Raw genomic sequence first — 12,407 nt, 5'->3', positions numbered from 1 at the left:
CCACTTTACCAAAGAGGATATACAAATGGCAAATAAGCACAAGGAAAAATGTTCAACATCACTAACTATTAAGAGAAATAACGAAAATGAAAACCACCAATGCACACCATTACATTATCTATTAGATTGTCTATTAGATTGGCTAAAATAAAGAATACTGATGATACCAAGTGCTATAGAGGATACAGAGAAACTGTATGTCAAACATTGCTGGTGGGAATGTAAAATGATACAGCTGCTCTGGAAACAATTTGGCAGTTTCTTAAAAATTTAAAATACACATACTATATGACTCAGCCATCCCACTTCTGGGTATTTTTCCCAAGTGATTTGAACACTTACAGTAAAACAAAAACCAATACACATTTATTCATAAAAATTCAAAACTGGAAACAACCCAAATGTCCTTCAACAGGTGAGTAAACTGTGGTAACATCTATACTGTGGAATATTATCTAGCAATAAAAAGGAACTTTTGTAACACAAAATAACTTGAAAGATTATGCTGAGTGAAAGCCAGTCCAAAAGGCTACATGCTACGTGGATTCCATTTTTATGACATTCTTGAAAAGTGAAAAGTACAGTGATGGAGAACTGATCTGTGGTTAGGAGTGGGGGAGGGGGGCATGCTACTTTAAACTGATAGCATGAGGGACATTTTTGGGGGTGATTAAACTGTTGGGTATCCCGATTGTGGTGTTAGTTACATGAACTTATACATATATGACAGTTAATTTCATGGGCTAACTTGACTAGGTTATACACTCCAGTTGTTAAGTCAAAGAAGCATTGGGCTGACGGTTAATTCTGCAAGTATTTCATAGATGGACTTGCACCTCCTCTAGTCAGTTGATTGCATCTACAATGAACTAAGAAGACTACCTTCAGCAATAAGGGGAGTCTCCTCATCCAATCAATTGGGGTCTTAAAGCCAGACTGAGGATTTCAGAAGTTAGAAAGAAGAATTCCTGCCTCTAGATCAGTAAGGCCACTTCTCCTGAGGAATTCAACTTCACCTTCTTCAGAGCTTCCAACTTGCCACCTGCCCTACAGTCTGCCAATCCATGTGATGAGCAATTCCTATAATAAATCCCTTAATGTATATATCCTGTCAGTTCTGTTTCTCTGGAGAGCTCTAATACAACATGTATTTAATTCATGGTACTTTTCATTTATGAATGTCACTTTAATATATGATAATTAAAAAAAACTCCTTTTCTTAAAACCTCTTACACAGCTTTTTTCAAAACAAATTTATGACGTGTTTTGAAGGGGAGACAGATGTCATTCTCTACCCATCCTAAATCTAAAATTGCCTCACCCACCCACAGCATTTCTAAAGGGGCAGCAAGCTTGTTTTTACCATGATATGCCATGTCTCTGGCATGGTTGATTAGAATGAGGCAGACACCTAACTGGAGAATAGATAGGCTGAGCAATGGTCTCTGGCTAATTTCCTGGCATGAAAAAGATGAACACGAACAGTCAAATTTTCTCTCTGGAATTTGACTAACTCCAAGTAAGTAAGGATCTGAGAGTGAAAGAATGCTTTGGAATCATAACAAGCCAAAGCCTTCTGAAAGTTGAAGTTATGGAGAAGCAGAAACTAAACTTAAAAGAGGAAGTCAATTGGGAACAAAACCAAATAAAATAAAGTATAGCTATTAATGGTAAAGCCCTAAACTAATGCTCCACAGACTTGTGCTATGAAATCCCCAAATTGCCTTCAATACAAGACTACCCTTCACCCCTATCTTTGTGAAGATTATCCAAATCACAGGTTCTTTCCTTGAGTTTTGTATTAGCTTTCTTTTGCTGCTATAGCAAACTACCACAAACTCAGTGGTTTAAAACAACACAAATTTATTATCTGTCAGAAATCTCACAGGTTATAATGGGCAGAAAAGAAGGTGTTGGCAGGAATGTCTTCCTTCTGGAGGCTCTAGAGGAGAATCCATTGCCTTGCCTATTCCAGCTTTTAGAGGCTGCTCACATTCCTTGCTTAACGGCCCTCTTTTTCCATCTTCGAAGTCAGCCATATTGCATCTCTCTGACTCTGCTTCCCTCCTCACATCTTTTCTTTGACCTATTCTTTCTTCCCCCTCTTATATATTTATGGACCCTTGTGATTATATTGGGCCCACCTGCATAATCCAGGATAATCTCCTTGTTTTAAACTCAGCTGATTAGCAACCATAATCCCATCTGCACTTTAATTCCCTTTATCATGTAACCTAATATACTCACACGTTCCAGGTATTAGGACATGGACATCTTTGGGGGGGCATTATTCTGCTTATCGTAAGGTCTGTTGATATATATATATCTCTCAACCCCTATCACTCTCAACCCCTACCTTGACTGGGCACATGTAACCAAAGAAGCCTGACCTGATGAACAACTTCTTTATTGGTTAAATAGAGACTGACCCTCTTTATTCAAAGTCAAAGAAGGGCTATTTCTAATATTCTCATTACAAATAAAGATCTCTTACTATAGACAGAACATGAGTGTATTTTTAAGATTATTTTTGTGACCAACACTCTCCCCAACAAACTCTAAATGCTAGACTAGCAGTTTCCATTGACAACATTTCAGAAATTATTTTGGAGATTGATTAATAGGTTTCCAACTATTTGTTTTCCAAATGAAACCATAAAACATGACACTCATATGCTCCCCCAAATCTATCATCTATCATTGCTTCTATTTCATTAAAAAGTAGGAAAAAAAATACCAAAAAATAGAAAAGAATCTCAGAATACTCTGTACTTCTTTAAATCATTTTAGTTTAATAAAAAACAAATTATATCATCATGATTTTTATAATTTTGCTGATCTTTGACCAGGATTTTTTAAAAATCACTTTTATGACTGATTTACCTGTAGCAACTAAGTCACTGTCTCCATGTGTCAAGGACTGGGGAAGGCTACGAAGTTTGCTTTTGAAAGATCTTGGTCGATGTGGTGATGTAGGTGGCGGAGGAATCTCTGATGATTGATTTTTGCTGTCTTTAACTAACCGAAGGCGTTCATAGAGCTCCTGCAGCTCCTTATTCTGCTGGGTTTGAAGATTTACCACCTCCTGAATGTGTCTGAATGAAAATCATGCAGAAATCATTTTACTGGCACTGGCACTGGCACCATACAGATAAGCCAAGAAGGTCTATACCAGTACAAGTAAAGATTAACAAGGAACTTAGATAAAGAATATGGAAACACGGGAGCATTTTTACAATTTTAGGATGGGAAATGCTTTCTGTAGCACAGCATCTATCAGGTATAAAGAAAAATGTGAGCAAATTTGACAAAACGAAATTTTTACAACTTCAATACAATTAAAGAAAATAAAGCAAAATTCCAAGTCAGATAGTATTAATGATATGAACCCTTCCTTATATGTTGCAAATATAAATAGGAAGAAAATACTTGCAACATATAATAAAGGGTTAATGTTCAGAATATATAAATAGTTCCTTAAAAACCAATAAAAAAATGCCTTCTAGGAAAAAAGGGCAAAAAATGTGAAAAGGCAATTCCAAAGAAGAGGAAATACAAATAACTAATAAATGAGATAACACCCAACCTCACGGATAACTAATCAGAACACAATTAAGAAAAACTTTTAAAATGTATCTGATTGGAAGTAAAATAAAAGGATTGATAAGATCCAGTCCAGTGTTGTTAAAGGTGTGGAAAAACAGGCACTTTCATATATTTTTGTTTGGAGTATAAACTGGTATTAGTTACATGGGAAAACAATTTTAGCAGTTTCTATTAATTTGAAATGTGCACATTTTTTAACCCAGCAATTCCATTTAGGCATCTATCCTACAAAAATACTCACATAAGAATGCAAAAATATAAGGATTTTCACTTCAGCAATGTCTACATAAGCAAAACATAGTTAACAAACAAAATGTCCATTAAGGAGGGATTAAATAAACATGGGTACACGCATACATTGGAATAGCATACAGCCATTTTTAAAAAAATAGATTCATTTGTGCAGTCATGGACATATATAGTATTATAATCCCACTTTTGTATAAAACAAAAATTATATATTTGTAAATACATAGAAAAATGACTGAGAAGATACATACCAAAACAGTGCACAGTGGCTGCCTCTGAGAAGTATGACTGGGGCATGACAACTGTGAGGTTTTATTGCTTGCATTTTTACTCTAGTGCTTGAATTTCTTCCTATAAATCACTTCTATAATAATTATCTTAGAAATATACAAATATTTATGCAAAAAAGACTGCGGTTAATTCAAATCAATTTAGGTGAAAAAACTCAGCTTGCCATGTGGGCCTATAGGATTATAGTCCGTAGAAATATCATCCTGGGGTTTTAAAAAATTGTGAAGGTACCATAATTAAAAAGAATACTGAAAACAGAATAAAATAAATTAGTTTTTAAGATCTTTCCCAGAATATGCGAACTCAGAGAGACTAAATAATTAAAGTACTCGTTGCCAGGGGTGGGTGGCAGGGGGAATGGGGAGCTAAAGCATCATGGGTATAGGGTTTCTGTTTGGAGAAATGGAAATGTCTTTGTAATGGAAGATGGTGAGGGTACCACAATATTGTGAAAGTGATTAATCTCATTGAATGGTATGCTTGGGAGTGGCTGAGATGGGAAAGTTTATATTATATACATGTTCCCACATTTAAAAAAAATAACAACAACAACAAAAAAGATCCTTCCCAGGTCTTGGGTTCTATGAGGTTATAAGAATCCATGTCTCACATGCAAAATAAAATACTCATAACCATTTTGGTCATCTACAAAGCCATCAGTTTTAAAGAACAGTTTAAAAGAAGCATTAAAAATAGTGATGGATTATTGATATCAGAAATATTAAACCCCTTTAACAGTAACTTTTGATTATAACAGTATCAGTATATATATATTGTATAGTGTTTAGATATAGTTACGTCTAGCTTGTATCTTAACTTTTTTTTTCTTTTTTAAGCAGAACATAAACTCTCAAGTGATGAATGTTTAAAACATACATTCACATTTTTTTCCAGGCTGAAATTAAAAGGGGTACACATTACGCTTTTTAAAAATATGATCCTTTATTTCAAAATGGAATACATTTACAACTGTCTGAAAAATTTAAAACAAGTTGGAGAGAAAAATGGTGTTACACTTATCTCTTACTAGAATAATAGTTTTTTTTTTCTCCTGTGGGCAAGACCTTAAAAAAACTGTGGGAAATCTCCAAATATTTTAACCAGTTTGAGTTTGAACAACTTCCAACTGGAGCATTTTCAAAACATGTAGGAATCTAGTTAAAGTCCAGCTTTTTCCCTACCTATATATATATATGTACTTTATTCCCTGATTCTGCCTTCTTTCCCAGCTGTTCAAGACCCAGAACAGGGTAGATATTCTTTAAAGCACAAGATACACTCAAAAATTGCTAAAGGTGGTTTCAACTTTTCAAAATAATGGCATGGGGTTACTGATAGGACACTTGTAAATAATTTATAAGAATAACCATATAATGGAGTACTATGGAGCTATAAAAAAAGATGACGCAGATGTAGTGAAAAGGTAAAAAAATAAGATGCAAAAAAAGGTCTAAAATATGCTACAATTTGTGGGGGGGAAAGAGTAAAATATGTATGTATTTGTATGTATCTATATAGACTAACTGGATATACAAGAAAACAGGTAGTATTGGTTGCCTTTAAGGAAAAAAAACTAGATGCCTGGGATAGAAGGGTTGAGAGAGACTACTGGTTACCCTCTCCTATCTTTTGAATTTTGAACCACATGAATAAAATTAGAAAGAATTCAGTAACTTACTACTAATTTCTTCAAAATATGATGTGGTTTATAAAACTAAATACAAAAGCAGCATTCCTATGTGATAACACATATTACCACAGTTATCACTTGTGAAGGTTAATGACCTCAGACACCAAAAAACAAGCTTAATCTTGGGAGTATCTTACCATTTCCTAAAGAAGATGAACCACTATCTCTGACCATGTAAATTAAGACATTTACCTATCAAATGTGAAATTATATAATACATATAAATAAGAATGGCTGTAAAATCTAAAACCAAATGTCCTGAAGAATAAGGATTGAAAAGTCCAACCAAAATAATAATAAAATCATATTGGTAAATAAGCAATAATAATTAGCCTTCACACTAGGAAAACATTTTAATATAAGGATTTTTATGCTCATAAATGTCTAGCATTTAGATACCATTTTAGATTTCTTTGTATTTTTCAATCACAAAAAGTTTTCAATCATTAAAATGTCACCAATCCTAAATATTTAGCTACCAGTCAAATATTAAGTTCTATAAAACCCAGGGCAACCACATTTGTAACAGGAAAGAAACAGTCCTTACTTTTCTCGTAACCTTTGAAGCTCCACCTTCAAGTCCTCATCCTCTATTTCTGACTCATCATCACTGCCCATTGGGGAAGAAGGTGAATATAAGAGTGAGCTCTGTGTTTGAACATAAGCTTGTTCTTCATGGAGTGGTAAACACTGACCACTCTTTGGACCAGTCTTTGCCGCTGACTTTCCATTGCCAGCAAGAAGGGTTGAAAATTCACTATCAGAGCAAGGCTGTTTTTCAACAGTCAGTATCTCTCTCTCTTTAAGCAACAGCTCAGATCCAGACTGCAGGCTACTGCTTCCTGTGGCTGAAGTTTCTTCCAGTTCCTTTTCTGGAGTAATCAAAGATACATTGGCCTCACAAGCTGTGCTGAAACATAAGGATTTGTCACTTTGTTTGGGAATTCCTTTATCTTTTTTAAAGGTCTTAGGAAGAGCTCGTAACTTCTGGGAAGAAAATGAAGTCTGTGGATTGTGCATGGCAGGTTCCATTTCTACCAACTGAGACTTTGCTGTTTCAGTAAAAACTACAGTTTCTTCACTAGAATGGCTTGTAATGTGTTTGGAAGCTGGTATGTGTTCTATTCCAAAAGACGTCACTTTCACTGATTGCTGCTGAGGAACTGTAATCACCTAAGATATAAAAAGGCAAAAATGGCTGGCTCTGCCTAACCTCATGAAGAAATTCAGTATCATTATAATTTATGGCACAAACAAGTGGATAGTCTGCAGTAATGTACATAAATTGAAAATACACTTAAAAATCCCATCTATACTCCCCATCTTCAAAGTTTCAGTCAGGTCCCTTGGGTAAAGAGAGGTTGGCTTCATATTGCTTGAATAAAATTCCACAATTAAAAAAATTCCATAAAATTGCTTAGATTCTAAAGGACATGAAATTAGATTTATAAAACAGATGATTCAACAACCACCAACCCCCCCCAAAAAAAATAATGACTCATTTCTGTGCTCTCCTCCAGCTACTAAAATCCCAATTTCTTTAGACTCACCTTTACTGGATGGCTTCAAAAGGTGAGGAGATACATGAAGGGGAACACATTAAATATGACAATGGTCTACTTTAAAAATAAGTAGTATCTACAGACCAAGATCTTCAATGCTATTACTGTTTATAATACCCCTGTAGATAAGGATTCAACCAAAGACACAAACCTGAAACCGACCCCGCTGAAATGATCCACTCATCACTTTATGTCTACTTAAAGCCCTAGTATCAGCTGTAGACTCGCATGTCAGAGGAATGGGATCAGAAGCAACTGCTCATCTCATGTCTTCTCCTTCCACTGTGAGTTTTGCCAAATTATAAGCAGAAAAAAGAATACTGTTAAGATTAAATGTCCTTACATTACGAAAAATGAAGAAAAGCAGAAAAAACTGAACTCCTAGACAATTAAAAGGTGTTAATGTAATATAAGCAACATTGCATAAATCCCTGACTCTAAATCAGACATTGGAAGATTTATTCCGAGACTCAGTATCTATATGAAATGAATAACTGGAAAAACAAATCTGTTACAAAAGGAAAAATAAAATGGCAATGGCATTAATGAAACATTTCACATACATGGGCTACATGGAAAAAGTGGCAAGATTTGTGTATGAACAAAAAAAAATACATAAGTAAATGAAAAATGATGTTACCTAGTCTATGTCCCTGACTGTAAGCACACTACCTTGACGGACTTTTGATCTCTTGAAAAAGCTGGTTGACTGCCGTAGCCTGTACGCCCAGCTTTTTAATTTGCGAGTCCAGGATTTCTTGCTAATAGGATTTTTGAGACTAGGACAAGTAAAGCTTAGGCCAAAATATCCATCTCCTGTCTGCAGATGAATGGCTCCACCGCTTGACACAGCAGCAGGATAGATCTCTGGATCCCCTGGAAGTGAAGCATCTGGGGACATCTCCTAATGGAGACAAAAAGAGAAAAATCAAAATGGCAACAATTTAGATAAGGTGGAAGAGTTGTTTATACCTTGGAGTTGTTGTATAGACCAATTGGTAGTCGAAAATAGGACATTATGTATAGTTGCATTAATAGTACCATATCAGACCGAACCTGAAGTACTCTATTGAAATTAAGCTTTCCCCTTTTGTTTAAAAATATTATTTAGACTTCAGATAAGAAAACAGCAAAATATTAATCTTTCACCTCAGAATACTTTTCACCACTACATCAACTTTGAAAATCAAAAATTAAAATATATTTATTTCTTTTTTATGAACCAATTTACTAAAAAGGTTACTGAAACCATATAAATTAAAATTAAATTTTTCACTTATGCTCATATTATTTAAGAAAGTTAAAGATGCCTGACACACATGATTACATAGAGAAACAATATCTAGGCACTTAGGTTTCTAGAGAAAAATTACCAAAACAAGTTTCTTACTTCATGAAAGTGCACAAAAACTTTACATGGGATCTCAAAATTATTTCAAAATTTCTAATTCATGCTCCAAAAGTTGTTGTTAATGTAGGCCACTGCAGGCTTTAAAAGTCAGTCTTCCTTCTACTTGCTCTCCCGCAACCCCCACAGAAAAATTAATTGTTGTTTTCTAAATGAGTGTTTTAAAAATGAATTCTCTATAATAATTAATAAAAAAATTAATACAATTACAAATGTTTTGAGAATATTTGGGGTCACTACTAATCAAGAAGATTAAACAAATATTGAAAAGCACAAAGGATGGGATTCAACTTTGAAGCAGGTTAGCATAAGAAGCAGGACGTATACTGCACTCATAAGTAATCATTGTTGAGACTTAGGAGGAGATCAGCAGTTACTGGAGGTAAAACTGAACAATCAATTTTTATTTTCCAAATTCTTATTGTGTACTAGTAATAACATTACTCCCATGAGGAGGAAAAAACCCTCACTAATATTGCAATTAGAAAGTGTTGCATTGGTCCCACTGAAATTACAGGAAAGATTTTAAGTAATGGGTAGATCAATATGGCAATTAAATACATGTTCTAGTTTCCCTTAACAATTCAAATCCACAAACTCAAAAGGAAAGATTCACATGGACACATGCATATATGATTGAAGGTGGAAAATGAAGCCTGAGACAAGTAGGAACTGTTTCAAAATGTTACAAACTAACATGGCAGATACTGGCAACAAGAGAGAGCCCTGGCCAACCAAAAGGGTGAATGGCTGGCTAAAATGTTTACAAAGCTATACATGATCTGTCTCCTAAATATCTCTTCAACCTCATCTCTTAACACCCTCCCCACTTACTTACTGGGTTTTTTTGGTTCCATGAAGACACCAAGTTTGTTCCACCCTATGGCCTTTGCACTTGCTATAACCTCTGCCTGGAATGCTCTTCAAACTGCCTGTTCAATGGCTATTCAGATATCCATCTGTGAATATCAGCACCACATGAAAGTCTTCCCTGACCCCCTTATTTAAATTAATTCCCAAGTCTTTCTGCCATAGTGCTTTACTTTACTACTCTGTATACCATACATGTTTGTTTATTTGAAATCTACCTTCCCCCACTAGAACGTGAGATCCACCTAAACAGAGGTTTTCATATAGTCACCACTCAGTAGATACATGGGAAACAAAAGAAAGAACAGCCACACAGTTACACCCTTTCCCTCCCCACTTTCACACCAAGCAGAAGACAGCAGAGGCATCTGCCCAAGAAAAGAAAAAGTGTATGGCAAAGATAAAGGACAGTGATGCAGGGAGGAGACAACATCCAAGAGGAAGGGGACAGCTACATCCTATCTTTGAAGACTAGCTACTGGGCCACCCTTTAGGCAGATTAGAGAGAAGCTGCAAATTTATTGTGATAGAAAGCATGTCCCATGCCTTTCCCACAATTATGAGAGGAAGGCTACAATAAATACATTCAGTATACACAGACAGACAAGGAAAAAATCCTAAGGGGATGGGCACACAATAAAAATCACCAAACACTTATGAAAAATCCACACTACAAGAAAATACTAAACTCAAAACAAAAGAGCCAATGAAACATTAAAAATTTAGCAAAAGATTTTAATATCTTCAGACAAATTTGAAAATATACTACATCCATAAGGAAAAGAATGAACTAGAGTTATTAGAAATTAAAAATATGATCCATGACATTAAAAAACCAACTAAATAGGAGATTAGACACAGTGTAAAAATTGCGAGTTCTCTACAATCAAAAGGCAGAGATTGGCAGAACGGATAAAAAAGTATGACCCAACTATATGCTGTCTGAAAGAGACTCACCTTAAAGTCAAAAATACATGTTAAGTTGATGGTGAACGGATGAAAAAAAACATATACCATGCAAGTAGAAATCAAAAGAGAGCTGGAGTGGCTATACTAATACAAGATCAAATAGACTTCAAGTAAAAAACAGTTACAATGGACAAAGATGGTCATAATACACTGATAAAGGGAACAATTTAAGAGGAAGATGTAACAATTATAAATATATATTTATATATTTATAACTATATAAACAGCAGAGCCCCAAAAATTTATGAAGCAAATCCTGACAGATTTGAAGGGAGAAACTGACAGTTCTACATTATTAGTAGGACACTTTAACAAACCACCCACAAGAAAGCATAAAACATTTAATCAGAAGATCAATACGGAAATAAAGGACTTGAATGATACACTATACCAACTAGACTTAACAAACATACATAGAAAAATGCACCCAATGAAACAGAATACACAATTCTTCTTAAGTGCACATGGATCATTCTTCAGAATAGACCATATACTGCGTAACATAGTAAGTCTCAATAAATTAAAGAATATTGAAATCATACAATGTATATTCTCCAATGACAACAGAATGAAGGTAGAGACAAAGGGAAAATTCACAAATATGTGGAAATTAGACAACATACTCTTAAACAACCAATGGGTTAAAGAGGAAATAAGAAGTGAAATTAATAAATACCTTGAGGCAAATGAAAATGAAAATACAACATGCCAAAACTTATGAGATGCAATGAAGCAGAGTTTAAAGAAAAATTTATAGTTCTCAATGCTTACAATAAAGAGAAGAAAGACTTCAAATCAGAGACCTAACGTCCACACAGGAAGATCTAGATAAAGAAGAGCAAACTAAACCCAAAGCCAGCAGAAGGAAGAAAATAACAAAGATTAGAGCAGAGATAAATGAAATAGATAACAAAGATACAACAGAGAAATTCACCAAAACCAAAAGTTGGTTTTTTGAAAAGATCAACAAAATTGACAAACCTTTAGCTAGAGCAACAAAGAAAAAAAAAAGACAGGATACAAACAACGAAAATCTGAAATGAAGAGGGGGACATAACTACTAATATCACTGAAGTAAAAAGGACTATTAAGAGGATATTATGAACAACCATATGCAAATAAATAAGACAGTCTAGATGAAACGAACAAATTTTTAGAAATATGCCAACTACCTATCTTGACTTAAGAAGAAAGAGATCTCAAAAACAAATTACTTGGTGCCTAAGAGTCTCCCCCTGAGTACCTCTTTGTTGCTCAGATGTGGCCCTCTCTCTCTAACTGAGCCATCTTGACACGTGAACTCGCTGCCCTCCCCTCTACATGGGACCCAACTCCCAGGGGTGTAAATCTCCCTGGCAACGCAGAGTATGACTCCCGGGGATAAATGTGGACCTGGCATCGTGGGACTGAGAGTATCTTCTTGACCAAAAGGGGGATGCAAAATGACACAAAATAGTTTCAGTGGCTGAGAGATTCCAAATGGAGTCAAGAGGTCACTCTGGTGGACATTCTTATGCACTATATAGATAACACCTCTTAGGCTTTAATGTATTGGAAAAGCTAGAAGTAAATACCTGAAACTACCAAACTCCAACCCAGCAGTCTGGACTCCTGAAGACAATTATGTAATAATGTAGATTACAAGGGGTGACAGTGTGATTGTGAAGACCTTGCGGATCACACCCCCTTTATCTAGTGTCTGGATGAGTGAAGGAATGGGGATAAAAACTAAAGGACAAACGGGGTGGGATGGGGGGATGAT

General features: G+C 35.1%; 1 protein-coding gene across 1 annotated transcript in view; it reads right to left on the bottom strand.

Annotated features, from left to right (window-relative positions):
• Positions 1–12,407, bottom strand: part of LOC119525163 (serine/threonine-protein kinase WNK3-like) — a 175,226-nt gene that overhangs the window by 42,173 nt on the left and 120,646 nt on the right. Inside the window, 4 exon segments of the mRNA XM_037823760.1 lie at positions 2,876–3,095; positions 6,384–7,009; positions 7,550–7,680; positions 8,071–8,302. Coding sequence (XP_037679688.1) covers positions 2,876–3,095; positions 6,384–7,009; positions 7,550–7,680; positions 8,071–8,302 — 1,209 coding nt within the window.

The sequence above is a fragment of the Choloepus didactylus genome (assembly GCF_015220235.1).
Source record: "Choloepus didactylus isolate mChoDid1 chromosome 24 unlocalized genomic scaffold, mChoDid1.pri SUPER_24_unloc2, whole genome shotgun sequence".
Taxonomy (NCBI): domain Eukaryota; kingdom Metazoa; phylum Chordata; class Mammalia; order Pilosa; family Megalonychidae; genus Choloepus; species Choloepus didactylus.
The sequence above is the reverse complement of the archived record's forward strand: the minus strand, read 5'-3'. Positions and strand labels throughout refer to the sequence as shown.